Here is a 26,881-nt window from a genome sequence, read left to right as displayed (position 1 = left end):
ACTAGGTTAGGAAAATAGGTTCTGAGAAGAGGGAGGGAGCTGCGGCAAAGTTAGATCAAGTGCTGCAGCTGCGAAGCTGGGTTGGCGCCGTCGGGTCCCTCGGAAAAGGGAGGAAAGGGGCGGGGCCTGCATGTGGTATGTCCCCGCCCTCGGAGCCGGCTCTGACTTCCATTGGCTCAGCTCCACGCGGGACTTCTGTTTCCCGCGCAAGACCCCTCCCCCAGCCCTGCATCCTTCCATTCACCCACCCACCCATCCCACACTTGCACTTGGTCTGACGACCCTCGCTGGAAGGCTGCCCCCTCCTTATTCCATCTGGTAGAGTTAACTATTTCGGTGCCTGGATACACTCATACTCACGGGTGCACCTTCTAAGGATGTCCCACCACCCCTGAGCGCCCAAAGGTCTGCTGAGTGTGTTGGGATCAGACTTACAAACAGCTTCGCGAGTTCGTATGCCTCCCTCGTCCATAGCGCCATCCATTCATTAATCTCAGGGAGAAGCAGCATCCGCTCTGCAAAGCGACTTTGCAACTCTGTCTTCATTGACGACAAAGATCTGAATTCCGCAGCTCCAGTTTGCCCTTTCTTTGGCTCTAGAATGTTTGCGGGCGCTAGCAGATGAGGCTGGGTTTGAGGACTTTTTCGGGTGGTAAAGATCTCCCAGGGGCTTACCTTCCAAGATCAAGTTAACCAGGTCTGTCCCTGAGCTCCGTGGCCAGAAAATCCAGGTCTTGATTTTGCCTGGGCCATTGCAGGACCAGCAGCTTTAGTCCCCCAGGTCTAGGCAGCGAGTCATTCAAGCCGATTGTGAAAAGGCAGAGGGAAAACCGGGTCTGGATTTCTAATCATTCATGGCTGGGGATAGCAAGGCTGCCCTTTGACCCCATGCATATATCTGTCCTTAGTTCATGGGAGTGGGAAGACTCTCTGACTAATTCTCTGTCATGCAGCATGTCTATCCATAACTCCTGTTCTTTTGATTGAATTTTTATTGAGTACATAATATGTGCTAGTCACTATGCTAAGCACAGGCACCTGTGTCATCTGACAGAAGAAACTCTTGGGGACAATGTAGACCACATGCCAAGGTCACAAAAGGCAAAACGGATTTTTGGACTCAGGTTTTCTTTTTTACAGAAATCCTCAAAAGGGTCTAGAACATACATCCCCCTCCCCCTGAAGTCCCCTCAAACATTTGTTTTGAGAATTTTAATATTTATTTTTCAGTTACGGCGGACACAACATCTTTGTTTGTATGTGGTGCTGAGGATCGAATCCTGGCCGCACACATGCCAGGCAAGAGCTACTGCTTGAGCCACATCCCCAGCCCACTCAAACACTTTTTCAACACCTCCTCCCCAGCCCTGAGCTGGGTATAGAATCCAGGACCTCCTTCACAAGCATGTTCTCTACAACAGCTACATTTTCAGCTCAAAAGACCCTTTGAAACTCTCACCCAAATCTTTCCACCTGCAGCCCTACCCAACCCAAATCACTCCATATCAGCCTTTGGATACAGAACTGGCTGGAAACCGAAGTTCCTTATCCCCGTGGCTGTCCTTAAAAAGTGCAGGGACTCTGTAACTTCTGATCTCTGCAGTGATTTCCTAAGTGCTAGAAAAATAGAAAAAAGAACTTCTTCGAATGTGGATACATAAAGTTAATAGCCAGCAATGACTACCATTGTCATCAAAAAGGATCCCTTGGCCACCACCAGATTCTCATTTCAAGTCTGTTTTGAGCCACCCTAACTATCTACCACCCCCACTTCCATGACTCTCACTGCAGAGGCGTCATTCATTCATTCAGCATCTCAGGCTTGAGCATGCTAAGCTCATTCCTGCCTTCAGGCCTTTGCCCTTGCAGTTCCCACCACCTACTATTCTCTCTCTGCTGATCCCCCTATGGCTGGCTCTTATATTTCAGATCAACTTTAAAAAGTTATCTCTCCGGAGATACCCCCTCTGGCCATGTGCTCCCTTCAAGTCGTGTCCATTATATTACATTAGATTACTCTGTCTAGTTCTATTCATAACACATTGTCTAAAGTTATTTATTTTGCTTTAACATTAATCTTATTTGGTGTCTGCTTGTCCCTCTAAATGCTACCCTTAAAGGACAGATTTTTTTTTTCCCATTCACCGCTGTCTCTCACACCTAGCTAGTGTGTAAGCGTTTGCAACGTATTTTTTGAAAAAAGACTTCTGCTTCACTTGCACAAACATGCACTGAGATGCCAACCCAGCAGCCCTATATAGGGCCCTTCTGTACTTGACCCTGTGTTGGTCCTTGGGGATCAAGAGAAAAGTCACCCTGGGACACTCTCCTCATTGCATGGCCAAGGATGAAGGTGAAGATGCTGATGAGACGGTTCCACGTTACTTCTGTTCCTTGGGCTTGCTCAGTGGCCTTGTGAGTAGTGGCTACAGGTCCACGCTGACCTCCATCTTTTTGCCCCTTTCCTTTCCAGAAGGATTTGCCCCTGCCCCGGAAAAGCAGCAGGTGAGCCTTGGAAAGAGACGCACTGTTCTGGCTGCCCTTTCTTCGGCCCGGGTGGGGGCGCCAGGCGCGCGCGCAGGCGGGGCGGGGCGCGCGGACACACAGCAGCGCCCCCTCCCGACCGGCTGCAGCCGCAGGGCCCTCCCCTCCCCCGCCCTCCCCTGGCCGCTGCGGCTCCAGCCTCCGCCCCACGCGCTCGCTCCCCGCGCCGCCGCCGCCGCTGCTGCCGCACCTGCCACCATGTCGCCGCCGCCGGGTCATGTCTGACTCTCTCTGGACCGCGCTTTCCAATTTCTCGATGCCCTCCTTCCCCGGCGGCAGTATGTTCCGCCGCACCAAGAGGTAGACCCCCGAACCCCCAGACCTTGTCCCGGCCCTCCGCGTAAAGCGGCCCCTTAGGCTGCTGCAGCAGGGCGGGGCCCGGGATGCTGCTCCCGGTCCAGCTGCGCCAGAGGTGTCCGCGCTTCGCCTTCCCGCCGGGATGGGATTCAATTTGGGCGGTGCGGGTCGGGAGCAGGGGGACTGCAAACTGGATAGATGGCCGCAGGGGGAGGGGTTGGCCGGGTGGGGGTTGCAGAGCCTTTGTCTACTGGTGCTACGGGCTTTGCCAGCCTGGTGGGTGTTGGGAAAGAAGGGGAGGGTGGGGGGCTTGGCACCCTCAGAACAATAGCCGCAGCCTGGCCTCCCCCCACTCCCATGCCGCGTGCTCCTGGACGGGCTAATGTGCTCAGTCACTGCGGCTGAGGGTGGAGGGGCTGGAGGGGCTGGGGGCTCCCTCTTCAGGAGCTGGTGTCCTGAAAGGCGGAAGAAAAGGGGGTCTTGTATCATAGCTCAGATCCCCCCAATATAGCCTCACATTGAATATAGTGACACAGCGTCACACAGGACATGATGTCACACACACATACACACACAACAGCCCTAGTGGCCCAGATATGCCGGGAGGTGCCACACATACCCAGCCATACAACCAGGCATGCATCAGCCACAGGTCAAAGCCATACACAAACGGGGACATCAGTGGTGTCACATATAGACTTGTAAACCCACAGATACAACATCATGTATCCCTAGTAAAATGTGTGTCACAAGCATCGCCATTAACAAACACAGTCTTGCTATCCAAGATGCACACAGATACATGTGTGGTGATGATACATCCATGCACCTAATGATGTCAAAACACAAGATATCATCCCCAGTCATGTCATTTGCTGTGTCACACTGACATCAGGACAAACACAGGGAATCTTGCAGAGACAGAGAAACACACAAAACCATGCTTTATCACACTCAAGACTCATCAGGGAATGTCATACATGGTGACATGCTTGGACATGCCCAGTGTCACAAGATGTTAAACTCACACACAGAAGATGCCAGACATGGTGAATGTGACACACAGATACAGGCCAGTATCTTGCAAAGATTCAGAATGCTCCACCAAATCTTAAACACATGAACTCATTCATCATGCATCATACAGAACACATAGTCACGGACAAGTCAAGTTCATACTGTCTCACATAGACCCCCAAAGCACAACTGGGTTACACATGATGTCACTCTTGGATGCACACAGTGTCACACAATGTTGAACTCATACAGTGGATGCCACACATGGATACACACTTGAATGTCAAGCACAGAGCCAAGGACACACACCCAGGATCATCAGTGGTATCACCATGACTGTCACACTGTAATTGACACTGGGTTCCAGAGGGTCACACATAATCTACACTGGGAGTGTCTCAAGTAGGTTTCACGTGCTTCCCCTGCCACACACGGTACTGCAGAGCCTTCCATTGCCTCCTCTTCCAAGAAGTCCTCCCTGGGCGCCTTCAAACACACCTGGATGGGAGAGAAGTGAGGATCTGAGATGGGAGGGTGGCTGATGGGCAGGAACTCAGTGGGTTGCATTCTGTCCTGCCCTCCCCTCACCTTCCCCACAGCTGCCGCACCAGTAACCGGAAAAGCCTCATCTTGACCAGCACTTCACCTACGCTGCCTCGACCCCACTCCCCACTGCCGGGCCACTTGGGTGAGACAAGTGGTGCAGTTTTGATGGGTGTGGTGGACCAGATTATAGGAGACCTAGTTTCGGGGGCATGGCCATACCGCAGGCAGGGGCTGTCTGGAAAGAGGAGGACTCGGATTGAACAAGGGGCAGGGCTATCCTTGTAATGGTGTGGTCAGTCGGTGGAGTGAAGGGCATGGGTGGGCAGAGGCTCAGGAGAAGCTGGATTGGAAAGCGGGTAGAGATGAAAGGAGGAGCCATAGCTAAAGGGCGGGGTCATCTCAGATGAAGGTTAAAACTAAAACTAAACCTTCCACCTAAAAATGTTTGGAGAGGCGGGGCCACAACCAAAGGGGCGTGGCCTACCATACACGGTGGGACTAGACTAAAGGGGATGGGCTGCTGTTTGCAACCTTCTTTGGTTATTAGATGGCCAGATGGGAATCGCCCCACACCTCAAGCCAAAAACATCCTCTCTTTCCACCACAGGTAGCAGCCCCCTGGACAGTCCCCGCAACTTCTCTCCCAATACCCCCGCCCATTTCTCATTTGCCTCCTCCCGAAGGTGAGTCCCTCCTTTGAGGGTCCCAGAACCCTGTCAGGGCCCTTTCCACCCACCGTCTGCGTCGCCATCTGTTCTCCTCCTAATTTACCCGATCTGGGGCCTGAGGGGACCAGTGGAGTGCCCCAAGGTCCCAGCGGAAAGGAGCGCCCAGACTGAGGGGCGGGGCCTATTAAAGGGCGGGGCCAATCGCCGATCCTGAATGGGAAAGGGTGTCGGGCCTTCTTCGCTTCAGCGTGAGAGCGCGTGCGCGCTCTGGGCCCAGGGTCTCCTCCCCAGCCCGGCTCCTGGCCGGTTGTTTCCATAGCAACAGGACAGGGTAGCTGAGACCAGGTGCGCAAGCGCAGACTGCGTGATGCCCATGGAGGGAGTTGGTCTCTGAGGTGGGGGAGGGTGGCTATGGCCGGCCATTTCTCCAGGTCCCAACGCGAGGACTCAGGTTTCCCTGGGAGGTTTTCTGAGGGCCTGTGTTGCAACCTTAAATGAATTTTTTTGGGGGAGGTAGAGAAGGTCATCTTTTTTTGAGAAAGTTTTGGGGAGTCACCAGCAGTCGGGGCAGGTCTCATTTTCTTTGAACTTTATGCATTCTAAAAAACGGTGTCTGAACACCAGCATGTGCTAGGAGCTACACATTCGGGGTGAATGACACCTTTCTACTTTTAGTATTGAGTGGGGTGGGCAGAGAACCGGGAGTATTGCAAAAACTGATGAAGTCTGGGGCAGGTGTCACAGGGCTGGTGGGGACGGGAGAGACGGAATTTAAGTGGGGGCAATAGGGAGCCAGGACCAAACTCTAGGATTGTCCTGCTATGCTCATCTGGATGGTGGGTGGGCTGAGCCAGGGCATGTGGGGAGGAAGGAATATGGGAGTGTGTGTCCATTGACTGTGCCGTCTGTGTGGCTGTGTGCAAGTGTGTGTGTGAGGACGCATGGGCCCACACATGCCTCCCTGGGTATGTGCATCCGTGTGTGTGAACTTGTGTGTGACTGTGTGGAGGTGCAGCACAGACATTCACTCATATACACTTGCAGAGACCCAAGACACACTCACACATACACATCAGCTCACACAGTGTCTCCAGGAGAGTATATGAACTGGGAGTGTGAATGCGTGTGTGAGCAAGCACATAGATGTGAGGAGCACGCGCCGCCTGCATGTATCTATGGAAACGTGCGTCTGTGTGTGTGAGCATGCAGCTGTGTGAGTTTAAATGTGTTGCACTAAGACAGTCTTAGATGTGCTTCTGCATGAATGTGCAAATGTACAGTATGTGTGAGCTGATGTGTATGTGTGAGTGTGTCTTGGGTCTCTGCAAGTGTATATGAGTGAATGTCTGCTTGCATGTGTATTTGGGTCCATATGTAGGATGATGAATGTAGGTGAGGAGTGTGCTGAGGACCATGTGTGTGTGCACTTGTGTGTGTGTGTGTGGTGTGAAGTAAGAATGACTGACTGTAAGTCCATGAACTTGACCACAGTAGTCACACTAACACTTGAGGGTGTGGTGGGAGTCCCTGTGCATGTTCAGAGACTGTGGGGCTTGGGAGTGAGGCTGTGTGTGGGGAGGGCCTTCTCCTCTGACAAGGTAGAGGCTCTGCCTCTCAGGGAGGGCTTCCCTAGAGGCTGACTTCTGAGATCCCGGAGCTTGACTTCCTTAGGTGGGCTTTTCCAGTCTCCTGGTGTCCCCTCTGGAGGGCTTGTTTGGAGTGGGGATAAAACCGAGCAAGGGAGGATCACGAGGAGGGACAGAGGAGATGGGAGCTTCTGAGAAGACGCAGTTGCATGGCCAGAAGACCACCTCGCGGCTCCCTTAACTCCGAGGGCTGTCAGTAGTCACAGAGTCCAGTTAGAGTCCCACACCCCTGCCCTGGCCATAGCTAGTGGCTTCTCCCACTCCTCAAGGAATGGGGGACGTATGGGGCCTGGTGGCCTCTGAGCACCTCGGTTGGGTTCCAGGGCGGATGGACGTCGCTGGTCACTGGCCTCGCTCCCTTCATCTGGCTATGGCACCAACACGCCCAGCTCTACCGTCTCGGTGAGTGTGGTGGTGCAGTGGCTGCGGGGTGAGGGGCCCTTCCACCTGTAGCCTGCCGCCCAGGCCAGCCCCAGGCTGCACTTTCTGTTAGTCACGGGTGTCTACTTGTCCATCTATTAGAGTTGCAGTCCCCACCATGAAAGCCCTGGTCTCTGCCCCGGCGCATCCTCCTGGGAGTTCTACTCAGCTCCAACTCATTTGTAGATGGTGAGGCTCAAACTCTCAGTGTTAAGCCACTTGCCCAGGTGTCTGCAGCCAGCTGCAGCCAGGCCACAGGTTTTGCCCAGAACCCATGTGCTTTTCCCCACTCCCAATCCCTCAAAATCCTCTCCATCTGCCCCCTTTCCTACTCCTGTCTCTGGTATGCTGTTGAGCGACAAAGATCATGTGACTGTCATTTGGTGGGGGGGGCATGTGACTCAGCTTGGGGGAGCTTCATGGAAGACTTCTTGGAAGAGGTGGCATTGAAGCCAAGACAAAGTGTCAGCTTGAGTTTGGCAGGTGGAAGAGAGGGAGAAAGCTGTTCCAGGAAGGGGGACAGCTGTGCCGACCCCAGAGGCCACAGAAAACTTGCTGTATTTGGAAAGTTGAAAGTAGCCTTGTGTGGAGCGCTGAGTTGGAGAGGGAGAAAGAGAGGTGACACAGGCAGTAACCTCAATCTTTCTGGGACCAGAACACGGAGGTGGATTTTATTCTAAATCCAATGGAGAAACTCTAGAACAACTATATTGCTTCATATTAAGTTGTATTAAAATTTCAGTTTGAACAACCTAAAATTGTCACTTAGTAGTTCACAGATAGTATGCCTTTGTTATATGTGTGGAACTGGAGACGGAACCCAGGAACATGGGTTCCATGGAATGTGCTAAGCATGTTCTCTACCACTGAGTGATATACCCAGCCCCTATTTTATAAAAATAGATGTGGATAAGTTTTGTTTATTTTTTTATTTTTTTTCCCCTGACACTAGGGATTGAACACAGGGCCTGCTCTACAATTGAGCTATATCCCTAACCCTTAACAAAAAAAATTTTTTGAGACAGGGTCATGCTAAGTTGCTTAGGGTCTCACTAAATTGCTGAGGCTGGCCTTTAACTTACAATCCTCCTGCCTTAGCCTCCCAGGTATCTGGAATTACAGGCAGGTCCCCTACACCCTGCTAGATATGAGGAGTTTTAAGCAGGGAGTGGGTGATGTGAAATTTAAAAAGCCTATTCTGAGGGCTGGGGCTGAAGCTCAGTGGTAGAGCACTTGCCTCACATGTATGAGACACCAGGTTCAAAATAAATAAAGATATTGATATCTACAACTAAAAAAAATTTTAAAAGCCTATTCTGAATGCAGGCCAAATCATATGGATGTCCTTGTGTGTCCCCAATGGTGATTGTGGGTCTGTCCCAGTTGATGCCAGGCCCTGTCCACCAGGGACCAGATAGGGCCAAATCCCTGTTCTTGAGGAATAGACAGCAGTAACAAATAAATAATAAGGGTGTAGTGTGTCAGGGGATAAAGCAGTAAACACGGGATAGGACGGCATTAGGCAAAGATGTGGAGGGGAAGGTGTGAGTGGAGCAGCTATGTTCCAGACACTGGAACAGCCAGTGCAGAGTCCCTGAGGTGAGAGCCTGCTTGGCTTGCTTAAGGATCAAGGAGGTCAGTATGGCAGGAGCAGAGCAAGCAAGGGGGAGAGTGGGAGGGGGCAGTGGCCGGTAACAGGGCCAGATGGGGCAGGATCTTGTGATCTAGAGGGGAGGACTCAGGTGGGAGCCATTTCCATGTCTCTGCCAGTGGCCTCATCTGTCTCTGTTCACCTGACTGTTGCTAGGAGTCCCAGCCAGGTCCCTGGGGTCTAAGGATCATAAACCATAAGGCCAGGGTCAGGATCTATGGCGTGAACCTGGCCTTGTCTAGTGGCTCATCCTCCCCTCGAGTCTCAGCCCACTGTGGTTGCTCCAGTGACTGATCCCGACCCCACCCTTCCCCCTAGTCCTCCTGCTCCTCCCAGGAGCGCCTGCACCAGCTCCCCTACCAGCCCACCGTGGACGAGCTCCACTTCCTGTCCAAGCACTTCGGCAGCACTGAGAGCATCACCGACGAGGATGGGGGCCGCCGCTCCCCGGCCGTTCGACCCCGATCGCGGAGCCTCAGGTAGGAAGGCACCCCCCCAAGCTGGCGGTCTGGGGACTTGTGCATTGAGGGACCCAGGTCCCCAGAAAATAAAGTGGACCTAGGGCTGGGCGCGGTGGGGCATGCTTATCATCCCAGCGATTTGGTAGGCTGAGGCAGAAGGATCGCAAGTTCGAGGCCAGCCTCAGCAATTTAGCAAGGCCCAAAGCAACTTAACGAGACCCTGTCGCAAAGTAAAATATTTTTTAAAAAGGCTGGGAATGTGGCTCAGTGGTAGAGTGCCCTTGGGTTCAATCCCCAGTTCCAAAAAATATTTAAAATACAGTAAAAATAAAGTGGATCTAGGACTGGCTCGGAGGCAGGGGGATAAACAGAATGGGCTTTTCTCCCCACAGCCCCGGCCGCTCCCCCTCCTCCTACGATAACGAAATCGTGATGATGAACCATGTCTATAAGGAGCGGTTCCCCAAGGTGAGACCGGGCACTGGGAGGCCGAGGGGAGGCGGGCCCGCGGGGGCACTCGCTCGCTCGCCTGGGCTCCGCGCGCCCCCTGGTGGCCCGCGCGCGCAGCACAGTCTCGGCGGCGACAGCCTCAGGGCTTTGCCTCGCAATGGGACCTCCGCCCTGTCTTGGTCCCTCCCGCAGGCCACCGCGCAGATGGAAGAAAAGCTGCGCGACTTTACCCGCGCCTACGAACCTGACAGCGTGCTGCCGCTGGCCGACGGTGTGCTCAGCTTCATCCACCACCAGATCATCGAGTTGGCCCGGGACTGCCTGACCAAGTCCCGCGATGGTCTTATCACTACCGTCTACTTCTATGAATTGCAGGAGAACCTGGAGAAGCTGCTGCAGGACGTGAGTGTGCGCGGAGGCCGGCCCCACCATCTCAGGCTCTGAACTCAGATCAGGCCCGATGCCCCGCCCCATTCAGGGAGCCCCTACCACCTGCCAGGCGCTGGTGAGGAGCTGAGGATTCCGGAATAGAAGAAAAGGACGTGGGCCCACCCTAGGTCTGATGCGGGATGCGGGAATTTAACCTTCCTCACCTCCTTCAGGTCTTGACTCAACTGCTCAGCACACAGTGGATACTTAATCAGTGTGTCGGTTAAATCATGCCCCGAGGATGATCACGGATAGCATTTGTTGAACACCCATACCGTTTGCTGGAGCTTTGGAAACATAGTAGATAGACATTCCACCCCCTCCCCCACCGAAATCCTGGTGCTGGAGATGCACAAGAAATAAACAGATCAAGCAATATGATGATGTCACCTGACGCAGAGAGCTATGAATGGAACAGAAGGGAACAGCTGGACGAAGTGTCAGAGAGGCCTCCCTAGGGATGTGAGATTGAAATTGGGACAAGAATAATAAGTGGCAGCTATAAGAAGAGAGAGAGGGATTGTGTGCTGAGCAGAGGGAACAGGTCCGAGGTGGGAAGACAGTCTGGGAAATTTCAGTCCTGAAGGGCAGCATTACCCACTTAGGTGTCAGAACTGAGGTTCAATCCATCTGCCGCCACTATGTCCACAGATTTGAGAGCACAAATTCTGGACCATCTAGGTTCACATTCAGCTCATCACTAACTTGCTGTGCAGTTTTTGCCCCACTACTTAACCACTCTATGCGTCAGTGCTTCTATAAAAAAGGGAGTTTACATATTCTCCCCCCCCCTGTACTGGGGGTGCATGCTAAGTACATGGTCTACCACTGAACTGTACCTCCAGCCCCTTCTTTATTTTTTATTTTAAGACAGGGTCTCTTTAAGTTGCTGAGGTTGGCCTCAAACTTTTGATTCTCCTTCCTCAGCCTCCTGAGTAACCGTACAGGCATGTACCACCACACTCAGCTATAGGACTGTTCCGAAGATGAATGAGCCAAGGTTTTAGGGCAGTGCTTTCTATAATGATTAATATTATTGTTATCATAATTGTTATCATCATTTTTACTGTGTAGCCTGGGCCTCAGTTTTCTCACCCTGTGGGGCTGGGAGAGGCCCCTGGCTGAAGCAGGGTGCCTGTGAGTCCCAATCCCTTCTGTCCCCCACCTCAGGCCTATGAACGCTCCGAGAGCTTGGAGGTGGCCTTTGTCACTCAGCTGGTGAAGAAATTGCTCATTATCATCTCGCGCCCTGCGCGGCTGCTGGAGTGCCTGGTGAGGGGGCTGGCTGGTGGGCAGGGGGCGCTGCTGGGGTGGGGACTCTAGGAAGCCACCGCGAGCCCGCCCTGTTCTTCCCCAGGAATTCAACCCAGAGGAGTTCTACCATCTGCTAGAGGCAGCCGAGGGACACGCCAAGGAGGGCCACCTCGTCAAGACGGACATCCCCCGCTACATCATCCGCCAGCTGGGCCTCACCCGCGACCCCTTCCCAGGTGCCGGTGGGAGGGCCCGGGGCGAGGTGGCCAAGCAGGCCTGGCCTCCCGTGGCCCAGCCTCACTCTCCCTTGTCCCTAGACGTGGTCCACCTGGAGGAGCAGGACAGCGGGGGCTCCAACACCCCAGAGCAGGACGAGCTCTCCGAGGTAGGCCCCCGCCTGCCCCGGGCTCCCTGCCTGCGCACTGGCTGGACCTCTGGGGTCTCGTGGGACCACGACCCTCACCACCTCGAGCCTCAGTTTCCCCACCTGTAGGATGGCATTGAGATAGCTCTTCCTCCATGAGCTTTTTGCCCTTTTTCTTTTCTTTACTTTAAAAAATCATTTTTATTTTATTTTATTTTGGTCAGAGGAAGTGCTGGGGATGGAACCCAGGGCCACCTGCACGCTGGGCGCTGGGCGAGTGCTCTGTCCCTGAACCACGCCCCTGCCCCACGGGCCTTTTTTTTAATTATTTTTTTGGGTGCAGCTGGACGCAATACCTTTATTTTGTTTATTTGTTTTTATGTGGTGCTGAGGACTGAACCCAGGGCCTCGCAGGCACAGGCCAGCTAGGCCAGTGCTCTACCCCTGAGCCACAACACCCCCCCCCATGGGCCTTTTATCACCATAAAATACACATAGCATAAAATTTACCTTTTTCTTTCTGAGACAGAGTTTCACAGGCTGACCCTGATTCCCGGGCTGCAGCGATCCTCCTGCCCCAGCCCCAGCCTCCTGTGTGGCTGGGAACTCGGCCGCCGCCCCTAGGCCTAGCAAAATGCACCATTTTTTCCATTTTGTTTATTTTTTATTTTTTTAAATTTTTTGGTGGTGCTGGGGTTGGAACCCAGGGCCTCATGCATGTTACGGGCTCATTCTGCCACTGAACTGCATCCCCAACCACTTGAGAATGGAGGATTCAGTGGCAGTTAGTACATTTATAATTTTGTAAGCCATTACATGTGTCTAGTTCCAGAACTTTCTTATAACCCCAAAAAGAAGCATTACACCCATGAAGCAGTTAGCCTTCATTCTTGTCTTCCTCCAGCTCTGGCAAACGCTGATACACTTTCTAAATTTATGGATTTGCCCATTCTGGATATTTCATAGGAGTGGAATAATTCATTCTGTGGCCTTTTGTGTCTGACTTATTTCAGGTAGCATAATGTTTCAGGATTTAAATTTTATTTTATTTTATTTTTTGTATCAGGGATTAAATTTAGGGGTGCTTAACCACTAAGCCACATCCCCAGCCCTTCTTTTTAATTTTTTTTTTTTTTTTTTTGAGATCGGGGCTTGCTGAGTTGCTTAGGGAGTTGCTGAGGCTGGCTTTGAACTTTGGATCCTCCTGCCTCAGCCTCCCAAGCTGCTGGGATGACAGGCGTGCCTACTCTTACACCACAATTAACACGGGTGACTCCTGTGACCTAAAGGTGTAGGGGTTTCTCTTCACCATCAAGCAACCATTCTGCAGCAAGGGACGCCAGCTGGGTGTCCTGTCACTAACTCAGTTCTGACATTGTCTGTGCGGAGAGAGATCAGATCCTAGGGGTTGGAAGCTCAGTGCTGAGGGTCCCCTGCCCCCCTTTAGACACCTGCTGCCAGTTCCAGGTGCTTTTCCCTGTGCTTCTGACAGACCGGCTGTCAATCAGGTTCCTACGACACCTTCCTTGGGTTTGATTCATTTGCTTGAGTGGCTCAGAGACCTCAGGAAAATCCTCACTGTTTGCCAGTTTATTATAAAGGATACAAATGAAGAGATAACAGGAGGAGGTATGTGGAAAGGGACACCGAGTTTCCATGTCCTTTTTAGGGGCTCTGCTCTCTAGAACCTCACATTTCAGCCATCTGAAGGTTCTCAGGACCCTGTCTTTTTTTTTTTTTTTTTCTTTTTTTGTCTGTTTGTTTATTTGGGGCAGTAAAAAGGCCTGGGTATGTGGCTCAGTGGGTAAGCACCCCTGGGTTCAAGCCCAGGACAAACCAACAAACAAAAAAACAAAACACACACACACACACACACACACAGACATTACAATCTCACAGGACATCGGATTTTCACCTTTGGCTGTTGTGGGTAGTGCTACCATGAATAGGTAGACACATATCATTTGAACGACTGATTTCAGTTCTTTTGGACACATGCCTAAGGGTGAAATTGCTCGCTCCTCTGGTAACTCTTCATTTGACTTATTACATAAGCTTTGAATAAATTGACTAGCTCCTTGTGTGAGTGGCACCTTGGGGTGGTGAAAACTGCCCAAACTGCAGATCAGGAGCATAAATGGCTGAGGGGCAAGCACCCCAGAGCACAGGGTAGCCCCCACATAGCGCCGCCTGTTCCACCAGAGCATTGGCAGAACTTCCGGTTTGGTTGACTTTTGCAGTACTGGGGATGGAACCCAGGGTCACGCACATGCTAGACAAGCACTCTACCACTGAGCAACACACCCAACTCGCCTTTATTTTATTTTGGGGCAGGGTCTTTTTAAGTTGCCCAAGTTGGCCTTCAACTTGGGATCCTCCTGCCTTGGCCTTCAGAGTACCAGGAGTATAGGCATGTGCCACTGCACCTGGCTTTCGTTTTCTTTTCTTTCTTTCTTTTTTGGCCTGATTCACCTGCTGCTTCTGAAATATATGTTAAATCCTTGGGGGTTTTTTAATATTTATTTTTTAGTTTTAGGTGAACACAATATCTTTATTTTGTTTCTATATGGTGCTGAGAATCGAACCCAGTGCCTCACGCACGCTAGGCAAGTGCGCTACCACTTGAGCCACATCCCCAGCCCCTAAATCCTTGTTTTGAGCAGTTTCTCCATGTAATTCTGTCTGTTTGGGGTCAGATATTTTTAGACTACATCATTAGAATCATACAAGATACATATATATTTACCAGGGATTGAACCCAGGACCTCACACATGCTAGGCAAGAGCTCTACCCCTGAGGCTACACCCTTGTCCTTTATTTTGACACAGGTTCTAAATTGACCACTCTGGCCTTAAATTGCAATCCTCATGCCTTAGCCTGAGATTTCGGGCCTCTACCACTAGGCCCAGCCCTTACAGGTTTATTAAACCAGTTTCCTATAGATGAACATAGGCGTTATTTCCAGCCTTGCAATGAGCATGATAGTACATGTGCTTTTTTGGGGAGGCGGGTGTGTGTGCCAGGGATTGATCTCAGGCATGCAACCTCTGAGCCACATCCCCAGCCCTAGTTTGTATTTTGTTTAGAGTCAGGGTCTCATTGAGTTGCTTAGTGCCTTGCTTTTGCTGAGGCTAGCTTTGAACCCGTGATCCTCCTGCCTCAGCCTCCCGAGCTGCTGGGATGACAGGCTTGCACCACGGCGCCTGGCCATGAGCAGTTTTTTACATGTGCATAAGCATCTGTAGCACAAATTCGGAAGTGAAGTTGCTGCATTGGAGACCAAGTATTTGTAATTCTCATATATACCAGATTACCTTCCAGGGGAGCTTTACATTTTTAGGGGTGTGTACTAAGGCCTGAACCTAGTGGGACTCTACCCCTGAGCTATATCCCTAGCCCTTTTTATTTTTTATTTTGAGACAGCATCTCACTAAATTAAACTTTTGATCCCTCTGCCTCAGCTTCTCAAATTGGCAGGCACCACCTTGGCCAACAGCTGTACAACTTTTATTTTTATTTACTTTTGGTAGTGCTGGGGGTGGAACCCAGGGCCTCAGGCATGCTAAGCAAGTGCTCTACCACTGAGCAACACCCCCAGCCTCATTGTGCTATTTTACACTCCCAACATGGAGATGTAAAAGTCCTGTTGATCTGTGGCTGTTGATCTGTAGTTTGTTAATCTTTGGTTCTGTTTTTTTGTTGGTTTTCTTCTTTCCCCCATCTCATCTGCTAGCTATGGAATGGTGGTATCATTGCTGGGGTAGTTAGAATTTGCCTTTCTGCCATTTTAGAGAGGTTAAGCAACCTTCCTAAGCTTATAAGCTCTAACTCTACCTCCCATCCCTTGCCTATTCTCCTCTTCGATCCCTAGGCTTCTTGATCTTGATTCTGGGATCAATAAGCAGAACTCGATCCTGCGCAACCCTTCTCTCTGTCTGCTCGTCTGATGCCCAGCCCTTACAGGCTTATGAAACCAACTCTGCAGGTGTTCTGCTCTTCCTAAGGGAAGAAGTGGCAGACACGTCTCCAGAGCCAGTCTGGGGTTAATTCTTCACTGCGGCACTTGGATGACAGACCCACCCGCCCTCTCTGTGCCCCAGTTTCCCGATTTGTAAAACAGTAATGACAAGGAGTCCCACTGTCAGGATGGTGGCGAAGGTGACCTCCTGCTTTCCCCTGCAGGGCCGCAGCAGCAGCAAAGCCAAGAAACCGCCCGGGGAGAGTGACTTCGATACCATCAAGCTCATAAGCAACGGTGCCTACGGGTGAGCCACCCGGGGCTCTGGCGGGGGAAGGGTGGCGGAGGCCGGGTGTCTCGGAGGTGACGGCCGGTCCTCGCTCTCTCCCCCTGCAGGGCTGTCTACCTGGTGCGACACCGCGACACGCGGCAGCGCTTCGCCATGAAGAAGATCAATAAGCAGAACTTGATCCTGCGCAACCAGATCCAGCAGGCCTTCGTGGAGCGCGACATCCTCACCTTCGCCGAGAACCCCTTTGTGGTCGGCATGTTCTGCTCCTTCGAGACGCGGCGCCACCTCTGCATGGTCATGGAATACGTGGAAGGTGTGGCTGCCTGCGGGGCTGCTGGGCTCGCCAGGGCTGCCGGGGGCGTGTGGCCCGCGGTCACCGCACTGTCCACCTGTTGATCCATCTTGTCAATGACCCGTCCATTCATTACCTTTATTTATTTGTCCAATCATCTACTGGTTTATCGATGTGCTTTTTATTTCATCAATATAGATACTGCCACCCCGTGCCCTTTACCCATCCACCCGTCCTTCCATTTAGTCATTTACATTTCCATTTCTCTACCCCTACATCCATGCACCTATTCACTGATTGGCTTGTTTATTTGCCATGGGGTCTCACAGTGTTGCTCAGGAGGAACACCTGGGCTCAAATTATCCTCCTGCCTCAGGCTCCTGAGTAGCTGGGACCACAGGTGTGTGCCACCCTGCCTGGCCTTCATGCATTCACTTATTCTACGCCCCATCTGTTGACCACTCATAATTTTGTTTACTCCTTCCACCTTTATTTAAATTGAGACTTTTTGCTTTTTGAGAAGAATTTTAGGTTTACAGGAAAATGTTTTGGAAAGTACAGAATTCCCACATACTTCTCCTTTACTTCCTCCTGTGACCGCATATTCTTTCTTTTTGTATGAATGTAGTGAATTTATTACAATTGATGAACCCATATGGATACATTATTAACCCAGGCCCATAGGGTAATGGAGGCTCTGGATTTTGTGCTTATTATTCACCCATCCATCGTTTTATATATCCAGCCCTCCATTCAGTCACCTGTGGATTCACCGCCTCACTCACCGCCTATCATTCCCTCCGTACCTGTATATATATGTATTAACCCATCACCTATCTGTCAATATACTGTTTATGTTTTTATTTATTCACCCAAACTTCCCTTCCAGCTCCCATCCCTTCATCCATCTCTGCATGACACTGGCTATTATCTTATCTATCTATACTATATCATATCTATCTATATTATATCTATCATTTATCTCTCTACTATCATCTGTCATCAGTTTCTTTATTATATTCTTATCTATCGTCTACCATACCAATCACCTATCATAGCTCTACTCTTTATTTATCTATCCTGTCTAGCTGGCCAGCTTCCTCCATTAACCCACCAGTTCATCCATCAATCCACTTATCCATTCATCCAATCATGAATACATATATTATTTTTTCATCTGTGTATTCATCCATTCACATGTATTCACCCCAGTAGGAACCCTGCCACCCCTGGAACACATATACGGTGTGCTTATTAGGACAAATACACCATCTCATAGGGCTGAGCTATGTCACTTCCAAGCCTTAGTCCACCATCCAGTTACTCAACAAGTGTCCTCATTGTCCCCCTCCTGGCATATGCTGTGCTAGAAAGACATTGGTGGCCCAGAGGGACAACAGACAAACACACCTGTCCCTCATGGAGCTCACATTCTGGTCTGTGGAGACAAGGTAATTTTGGATGAGGATAGAAGGAGGACCATAGGCTGAAGGAGGTGAGGGAGATGTGGGTGGGCAGGGGTCTTCTTGAGGCCTGGGTTACACCAGGAAATGTGATCTCTTGGCTCAAAGTCTCCTAAAGAGAGTGTGTGGGTGTGGAGTAGAAGCAGGGAGGCCAGCGGGGCCTGGTGGGGAGCGGGGTGCGCTGGGCATGCAGGGCCTTGGCACCTGGAGCGGCATTGGATCTCATTCCAAATGCAAAGGAAGCCACCGCAGGGTTTTAAGCAGAGTTAACCTGGTCTGACTTATGTTTTAAGAACATCTATTTGACTTCAGTGGCAGCCAGATGCAGGGAAACCAGGGCAATGGCAGCTGCATTAGTCCCGGGTCATGGAGGAGGAGGTGGAGCAGCAGCTGCAGTGGGGATCTCTGGTGGCTTGAGCACACCGAGGGGTGTGTACTCAGGGCCCCCTGAGCATGGCTCAGCCCAAAGTATCATTTAAAATCAACTCACCGTGGTTCCCAGCAGATTTGTGTGTTAGAATTAGTTGGAGGTGGGCACAGTGGTGCACTCCTGTAATCTCAGCAGCTCAGGAGGATGAGGCAGGAGGATCACAAGTTCAAAGCCAGTTTTAGCAACTTAGCAGGGCCCTAAGTAACTCAGTAAGACCCTATCTCTAAAATATTTTTTAAAAAATCTGGAGGTGTGACTCAGTGGTTAAGTGCCCCGGGTTGGGGTTGTGTTGGGGTTGTGGTCAAATACAGATTCCTGGACCCTGCCTTCAAAGTCTCATTTGTCAGTGTCTGAAGCCCAGCTAAATCTAACTCAAGCAAAAAAAAAAAAAAAAAAAAAAAAAGAAGAAGAAGAAGAAGGAGGAGGAGGAAGGAAAATATATTTGACTCAGGTGACATTCTTTTTGGTCTGAAACTTGTGATTATCCTGCCTCCTCCCAAGTGGCTGGAATGACAGGCATGTGCCACCACTCCTAGCTGGTTCATGTGTAGGTTCTCTCACCATTCCAACAGGAATCTCTTCATTTCTTGGCTCTGCTCTCTTTGCAGGCCCTGAGGGAGCAAGGTTGTAAGTCAGCAGATCCCAGATTACATTTAGGAGTTTAGCAATCTTTGTGAGAAAAAGAGCAAAAATTCTGAGGGTTATTCCCTGGAACAACCTGCATTACAAGTTGACCCAGGTGATACACCTGGAGAGAAATCTAACTCTTGTAAGGAAAAAAGCTGGGCACAGTGGCATACCCTCCAGTAATCCCAGCTGCTCAGGAGGCTGAGGCTGGAGGATCACAAGTTCAAGGTCTGCCTGGGCAACTCAGTGATACCTTGTCTCAAAAGTTAAATTAAATAGGACTGGAAATGTTGTTCATGTTTCCTTATCTGCAAAATGAATCGTGGGACAACGTTGATGCAGTGGTGCATGTCTAGCCCTTGGATTTGGGTCAGGGTACCGCATTTTCACCCACATCCCTTCTCTGCCCCACAGGTGGCGACTGTGCCACCCTGCTGAAGAATATCGGGGCGCTTCCCGTGGAGATGGCCCGCATGTACTTCGCGGAGACCGTGCTGGCGCTAGAGTATTTGCACAACTATGGCATCGTGCACCGCGACCTCAAGCCGGACAAGTGAGCTTTGACCTCACCCAGCCCTTCCTCCCTGGCCCTTGGGAGGCTAGGGATGAAGTGGACAGCCACCTCTGAGCCCCCCATGTGTGTTTGCAGTCTCCTCATCACCTCCATGGGTCACATCAAGCTCACGGATTTCGGACTCTCCAAGATGGGGCTCATGAGCCTCACCACCAACCTGTATGAAGGCCACATCGAGAAGGATGCCCGGGAATTCCTGGACAAACAGGTGTGTGGCGGGCGTGGGGGTCACCGAGGGTGGAGTGACCCAGCAGGACCTCAGGGGCCCAGGGCCTGGTGGGGGGCACAGTTCTCCCTCGAGGCCACTCCTGCGGCCAGGGCGCGGGCTGACCGCCTGCCCCCAGGTGTGTGGGACCCCAGAGTACATCGCGCCCGAGGTCATCCTGCGTCAGGGCTACGGCAAGCCAGTGGACTGGTGGGCCATGGGGATCATTCTCTACGAGTTCCTGGTGGGCTGCGTGCCCTTCTTCGGGGACACACCGGAAGAGCTCTTTGGACAGGTCATCAGTGGTATGTGCCTCCTAAGTGAGCAGGTGGGGGCATGAGTAGATGGGTAGGATGGGGGCCCCATGGGCTCCCAAAGCGATCTCTCAGCTCCAATTACCTTTGCAGATGACATCCTGTGGCCTGAGGGGGATGAGGCCCTGCCCACAGACGCCCAGCTCCTGATATCCAGTCTCCTGCAGACCAACCCTCTAGTCCGGCTTGGGGCAGGTAAGGGATCTGTTGTGCAGGAGAGCTGAGGCCTGAGGACCTGTTGAGGAACAGGACACCGGAAGCCAGGCCCGGCTGTGTATCATGGCCTTGGGGTGGCCTTGGGGTGGAACATGGGTGAAGGGCTGGGTTGGCCAGCAGCCGCTGCTGGAGTGCCTTGCCTCCCAGGTGGTGCCTTTGAGGTGAAGCAACACAGTTTCTTTCGAGACCTGGACTGGACGGGGCTGCTGAGGCAGAAGGCTGAGTTCATCCCCCACCTAGAGTCCGAAGATGACACCAGCTATTTCGATAGTGAGTGGCAACAGGAGATGGGGCCTGGGTGGAGGATGGGTCCCAAGACAGGACCTCAGTAAGGTCTGGGATAAACCTAGAGACACCTGGATAAGAAATCTGAAGTTGAGGCGGCGTGGCCAATGGGAACACGAAGGGGTGTGGCCTGTCGCGGGGCGGGGCTAGTTCAAGAACCAGTGAGAACTGTGGTTGCGGGTAGGGGTGGAGTCCCGTCAGGGGTGAGTGAGTTCTGAGGTTGGGCTGGGGTCAGAGGATCGGATAGGAATCAAAAGGAGGGGGCGTGGGCTGTTCTGAAGGGTGCCAGGGGACAGAGCGCTCTAAGTGGGATCTGGGGGTGTGGCCTCTCTGGGGTAGAGTGGTGCCTCTCAGAAAGGAGAAGGGACCCAGGATGGGGGGCGGAGCCTGAACCCCTTCTAGAATGTGGCAGGGGCGTGGCCTCACCTGGAGTCCTGGCAAGAACCTGGGTGGAACTCTGAGGAATGGACCGGTATCCACAGTCACCCCCGTCCCCAGCCCGCTCCGATAGGTACCACCACGTGAACTCCTATGACGAAGATGACACGACGGAGGAGGAGCCCGTAGAGATCCGCCAGTTCTCCTCCTGCTCCCCGCGCTTCAGCAAGGTGGGTCAAGGCTGGGGTGAAGGCGAGACCAGCTGCGGGACTAGGGTTGGGGAAACAGGTGGATGAGGCCCGGAGGGGTCGTGGGAAGCAGGGCCCCAGGCGCCCAAGGCCTGAGTATTGGGAGGTTACTTAGCAGGTGGGAGTGAGTGAGTGGAGAGGCCTGGGGGTAGTCTGGACGGGGCGTACTGGGGTTGTTGGCATTGAGTGGAGAGTTGGTGCGAATGAGGTTCACAGTGGGGCAGGGTTAAGTGGAACAGGTCCAGTTAGGATTGGGATGAGGATGACCGAAGGGTGGGGCAAAGCTGAGCAAGGTCTAGCTTTGAGGAGAAACTTGGAGAGGGATGCCGTGCCCTCGCCTGGTTGAGGATAGCCACGAATTGGGTAGTGGCCTGGGTAGATTGGACAGAGAGCAGATGGTTGAGGTTTTTGGCGGGGCCTAGAACTAGGCAGTCCTAAACTTTGTGGGGCGGGGCTTGAGTTGAAGAATTGTTGGATTTTTTTGAAGTGGGTTTTTTTTAAGTTGTAGACAGATACAATATATTTTATTTATTTGGTTTTTTATGTGGTGCTAAGAGTCGAACCCCAGGGCCTCACATATGCTAGGCAAGCACTCTACCACTGAGCCACAACCCCAGCCCCAATTGTCAGATATGGAGGGAACTGGGCAGGGACCCTCAGGAAGAGAAGTGTGGTTTGGGCGCATCTGTGTCAGGAAGCTGATTGGCTTGTGAGCGATGGCAGACCCGCCACCACTTACCCACCTTGCAGGTGTATAGCAGTATGGAACAGCTGTCGCAGCATGAGCCCAAGACCCCTGTAGCAGCCGCAGGGGGCAGCAAGCGGGAGCCAGGAGCCAAGGATGAGAAGGTGGCCGGCAAGAGGGAGGGGCTGGGCGGCCTGACCCTCCGTGAGAAGACCTGGAGAGGGGGCTCTCCGGAGATGTGAGCAGGGGTATGGATGGGTTTGGGGGCGGGGCATAGGGGCGTGTCTCCGCTGACCACGACCCCTCCGCGCAGCAAGCGCTTCTCTGCGTCGGAGGCCAGTTTCCTGGAGGGGGAGGCCAGTCCTCCATTGGGTGCGCGTCGCCGATTCTCGGCGCTGCTGGAGCCCAGCCGCTTCAGCGCCCCCCAAGAGGATGAGGATGAGGCCCGGCTGCGCAGGCCTCGGCCCGGCTCCGACCCCCCAGGCTCGTTGGATGCGCGGGCCCCCAAAGAGGCGGCTCAAGGGGAAGGCACTCCCAGCGCCGGGGAACCTGAGGCCAGTGAGTTCCCTCTCCTGCTGCCTTCCCCAATCCCCAGTGGTGATACACTGAGCATTTAATGAGCCTAGTACTAGTCATACTCCATCCTGAAATGCTTATTAATAGTAGGAACACCGGATACTATGCTTGGACTGACGCGACAGACTCGGAAACAGAGGACTTCTCCATATCAGGAGCTGTGCTGACTGTATATGTTATCCACCTCGGTTAAATCACAATCCAGCAGGGGGGAGAAGTGGGAAGAGCACTCCAGGCACAGGGAACAGCATGTGAGAAGTCCCTGGCCTTGGACTGATCTCTAACCCCCCTGTTCTGTGTTGCAGCTGAGCGTGCACGCCCAGGTGACCTCTGCACACCCTTGAAGGATGGGGACCCATCAGGCCCTAGGGCCACCAATGACCTGGTTCTACGCCGGGCACGGCACCAACAGCTATCAGGGGACCCTGCGGTAGAAAAGCGGCCTTCTCGAACAGGCGGCAAAGTCATCAAGTCAGCTTCAGCCACAGCCTTATCTGTCATGATTCCTGCAGGTGATGCAGGGTTCCACCCATCAAGGGAGGAGCTACTCCCACTTGAGCCAGGACAGGCCAATGAGAATACTGCATTTTCTTTGTTCAAAGTGATCGGCTCCATGATGGACCAATGACAGTCAGCTCTGGGACTTTGACAGGGAGGAGGGAGGAGCAAATACTGGGAGAGCTGTAGGTAATTGGCCATGACCTGTGACCATGGTTCTATGTCTGCAGTGGACCCACATGGAAGCTCACCCCTTGCTAGTCCCATGTCACCACGATCTCTCTCTTCCAACCCATCCTCACGGGACTCCTCACCCAGCCGTGACTACTCACCTGCTGTCAGTGGCCTCCGCTCCCCCATCACCATCCAACGATCAGGCAAAAAATATGGCTTCACGCTGCGGGCCATCCGCGTCTACATGGGTGACTCAGATGTCTACAGTGTGCACCATATTGTTTGGGTGAGCACTTATGGGTTACATTTGTTTCCAAGGGTGAGGAGAGGGGAGAGAGAAGGCCTCTGGATAAGAATCCCCCTTGACTCCCTCTTTAATTTACCTCTCTGACCCTCAGTTTCTTTATCTGTAAAATGGGAAGAATATGACTATTTCATAAGGTGTTATGAAGACTATAGTGCATATAGAGCCAGGTGTCTGGCACATAAGCTTATGGAGCTTTTCTTATTACTATTCCGGTTAATCGTGCCCTTTTGGGATTCCCCATCACCAGCATGTGGAGGAAGGTGGCCCAGCCCAAGAGGCAGGCCTCTGTGCCGGGGACCTCATCACCCACGTGAATGGGGAACCTGTGCATGGCATGGTGCATCCTGAGGTCGTGGAGCTTATCCTTAAGGTGAGTGCGAGATGGGGCTTGCACTGGGTGGAGGGTGAGGAAGACCTGAGCCTTCTCCAGCAGATCATTCCTTCCCTTTCTCCCCTAGAGCGGCAACAAGGTGGCAGTGACCACAACACCCTTTGAAAATACCTCCATCCGAATTGGCCCCGCAAGGCGAAGCAGCTACAAGGCCAAAATGGCCAGGAGGAACAAGCGGCCCTCTGCCAAGGAGGGCCAGGAGAGGTGGGCAGGACTGTAAATACCCCAGTCTTTGATCAGTAGGAGGGGCTAAGGAGGTGGGACAAAGTGAGGACAGGCAAAGGGAAGTGCATGGGCAGGTGACTAGAGCAAAGGGGACCAACAATGTAAGAGGGGCTGGGAAAGTGGGGGAAATCCAGGAAGGGAGGCAGTGCCAGGTTGGGTGAGAGGTATGTGTGGTAGGCAGGTGTGCTTCAGATGTGGAGCAGAGAGAGCAGGGAGAAGTGGCCATGTGTGTCCAGGAGATAGTCCTGCTCTGTTGGATGTGTTTAGAAAGAGGCTGGGTTAAGAGATTTCTATCAGGAGCGAGCATACCAGGCAAGACTGAGCCACCTGAAATACAGTTATGTTGGCTAAACGACAGGAGTCGTTCTAATAAATGCTCCCTTAGGGGATTGCATTGTTGTGTGAACATCCACGAATGTACTTACACAACAAGACAGTTCTGACACTAGGCTACATATCTCCTGGGACTATGGTGGTATATGTGGTCCTTCCCTGATCTTATGGAGGGCATGACTATGATTTCTTTATAGATTGAAGGAGCCAAGGGCTGGGGATTTGACTCAGTTGGTAGAGTGCTTGCCCATTCTGCAAGGCCCTGGGTTCCAGTCCCAGCGCTATAAATACAAAGATTGAAGGAACTAGGTGAGGTGGGTGGGGATAGAAGTGGTGTTTTTTGTTTTTCTGTGGTACTGGGGATCGAATCCAGGGCCTCACATGCTAGGCAAGCGCTCTACCACTGAGCTACTACACCTTAGGACCCCAGAGTGCTGTTTTGATCAATGGATTTGGCCTGGACCCTAAGGAGAGGATTTGAGTGAGAGGAGCCAAACTAGGCTGCATCAGGTGAATTAACCCTGATTGGTGGGTTGTAGGAGGAGAGGGTGGGGCTATGAATATGGGAGGAGCCAGAAGAGGTCGGTTTTGTTTGGATTGGTGTTTCTAGCTTGGACTGGGAGTGGCCAACAAAGAGTGGGCGTGGCCCAAAGTGGGCGAGGCCAGGCAGGACTGAGACCAGGGAAATTCTGCCTTGATTGTAGAGGAAGTACTAGAAATTCAGATTACAGCATCTGCTGTGCAGCCCAGAAGTGGGAGGGGCCAAGAATCTGAAGTTTGATCCAGGTTGGGTGTTTCCCTCCCTTTCTCCCAGCAAGAAGCGCAGCTCCCTCTTTCGGAAGATCACCAAGCAGTCCAATCTGCTGCACACTAGCCGCTCTCTGTCGTCGCTGAACCGCTCACTGTCGTCCAGTGACAGTCTTCCGGGTTCGCCCACACATGGGCTGCCAGCGCGCTCTCCCACACACAGTTACCGCTCCACGCCTGACTCCGCCTACCTAGGTAAGTTTTGCACCTGCGTGGGGTGGGGGAAGAGAGGCACTGGCTTATCAGTGGCCACTGGTGGCGGTGCTCACTGAGCGCTGCATCTCCCTGGCACGCAGGCGCCTCATCCCAGAGTAGCTCGCCGGCCTCCAGCACACCCAACTCGCCAGCGTCGTCGGCCTCGCACCACATCCGGCCCAGCACATTGCACGGCTTGTCCCCGAAGCTCCATCGCCAGTACCGCTCTGCTCGATGCAAGTCAGCTGGCAACATCCCCTTGTCGCCACTGGCGCACACGCCATCTCCCACGCAGGCGTCACCGCCGCCGCTGCCTGGCCACACGGTAGGCAGCTCGCATACCACACAGAGCTTCCCAGCCAAACTGCACTCGTCGCCGCCCGTCGTACGTCCGCGCCCCAAGAGTGCCGAGCCTCCGCGCTCGCCGCTCCTCAAGCGCGTGCAGTCAGCCGAGAAGCTGGGGGCCTCGCTGGGCGCCGACAAGAAGGGCGCACTGCGCAAACACAGCCTTGAGGTGGGCCACCCAGACTTCCGCAAGGACTTCCACGGCGAGCTGGCGCTGCATAGCCTAGCAGAGTCCGATGGTGAGACGCCTCCCATCGAGGGTCCTGGAGCGACCCGTCAAGTTGCCGTCCGTCGCCTGGGCCGCCAGGAGTCGCCCCTGAGCTTGGGCGCGGACCCGTTGCTTCCCGATGGTGCTCCCAGGCCACCGATATCCAGCAAGGAGAAGGAGTCCCCTGGCGGGGCTGAAGCCTGCACTCCTCCCCGTGCTACAACCCCCGGGGGCCGGACCCTGGAGCGGGACCCGGGCTGCACGCGGCACCAGAGCGTTCAGACGGAAGACGGCGCGGGCGGGGTGGCAAGGGCGGTGGCCAAGGCGGCGCTGAGCCCTGTGCAGGAACACGAGACAGGCCGGCGAAGTAGCTCAGGAGAGGCTGGCACGCCCCTGGTGCCCATTGTGGTAGAGCCAGTGAGGCCGGGGGTCAAGGCAGAGGCGTCCCAGCCTCCAGGCACGGACTCCAAGGGCTTACAGGAACCCACCTCCCAGGCGCCCTCTGCACGGGAGGCCCCTCGGGGCCGGGAGCGCTGGGTCCTGGAGGTGGTGGAGGAGCGGACCACGCTGAGCGGAACTCGCTCCAAGCCGGCTTCCCCCAAGCTCTCCCCAGACCCTCAGACACCCATGCTAGCCCCAACCAAGAATGCGCCCAGCAGTGCAGGGCCCCCAGCTCCACCCACTTCCCTCCTGGTCCCAGGCACCAAGCCTGAAGTAGGGCCGACTTCCCAGTGCCCTGTTGTTGAAGCTGTGCCTCCAGCAGGCCTGACCAAAAAAGGGGCATCCAGCCCAGCACCCCCAGGTCCATAGCCAAGGAGGCCGTTGGTCCTGTGCTGTACAGCCATCCTATACATATGTACACATATAAATAAAGAGCGTCTGTGCTGTGTGAGCTCTCTGGGGCTCACCCTTTCTCCCCTGGCAAGGGAGACACACGTGCCAGCCCCCATGCCCCTGTGCCCGTTTGGAGGTGGAACTCTGGTCCTGGCTACCATGGAAAGGGGAGGTGAATTTTGAGTAGCACACTTATGCACCAGCTGTATCCAGACCCTTAGGAAGAGAAGAGGATGGGGTGTCTAATCTGTGTCCTAATGGCTACCTGAAGAA

The 26,881-nt window shown here is 53.1% G+C and overlaps 1 protein-coding gene across 1 annotated transcript; it reads left to right on the top strand.

Annotated features, from left to right (window-relative positions):
• The first annotated feature begins 2,761 nt into the window (after positions 1-2,761).
• Positions 2,762-26,584, top strand: Mast1 (microtubule associated serine/threonine kinase 1). Its single transcript, XM_026399710.2, has 26 exons — positions 2,762-2,844; positions 4,458-4,546; positions 5,012-5,087; positions 7,042-7,120; positions 9,108-9,268; positions 9,643-9,718; positions 9,893-10,102; positions 11,300-11,401; positions 11,487-11,619; positions 11,701-11,768; positions 15,931-16,013; positions 16,103-16,311; positions 19,225-19,363; positions 19,460-19,592; positions 19,729-19,894; positions 19,997-20,098; positions 20,267-20,389; positions 20,903-21,012; positions 21,781-21,953; positions 22,029-22,273; positions 22,597-22,803; positions 23,020-23,249; positions 23,518-23,640; positions 23,729-23,865; positions 25,034-25,221; positions 25,323-26,584. The coding sequence occupies exons 1-26, from the start codon at positions 2,762-2,764 to the stop codon at positions 26,582-26,584; spliced, it is 4,707 nt and encodes a 1,568-aa protein (XP_026255495.2).
• The last annotated feature ends 297 nt before the right edge of the window (positions 26,585-26,881 follow it).

This window comes from Urocitellus parryii, chromosome 3, assembly GCF_045843805.1.
Source record: "Urocitellus parryii isolate mUroPar1 chromosome 3, mUroPar1.hap1, whole genome shotgun sequence".
Classification (NCBI taxonomy): domain Eukaryota; kingdom Metazoa; phylum Chordata; class Mammalia; order Rodentia; family Sciuridae; genus Urocitellus; species Urocitellus parryii.
Note: the sequence above shows the minus strand (reverse complement) of the source record. Positions and strands in the feature narration are given on the sequence as shown.

Excerpts from the sequence above, each read along its gene's own strand:
- Mast1 (XM_026399710.2), top strand. The coding sequence starts at position 2,762 with ATGTCTGACTCTCTCTGGACCGCGCTTTCCAATTTCTCGATGCCCTCC. Across the intron at positions 5,088-7,041 it reads TCATTTGCCTCCTCCCGAAG|GGCGGATGGACGTCGCTGGT; the intron begins GTGAGTCCCTCC and ends GTTGGGTTCCAG. Across the intron at positions 10,103-11,299 it reads TGGAGAAGCTGCTGCAGGAC|GCCTATGAACGCTCCGAGAG; the intron begins GTGAGTGTGCGC and ends CCCCCACCTCAG.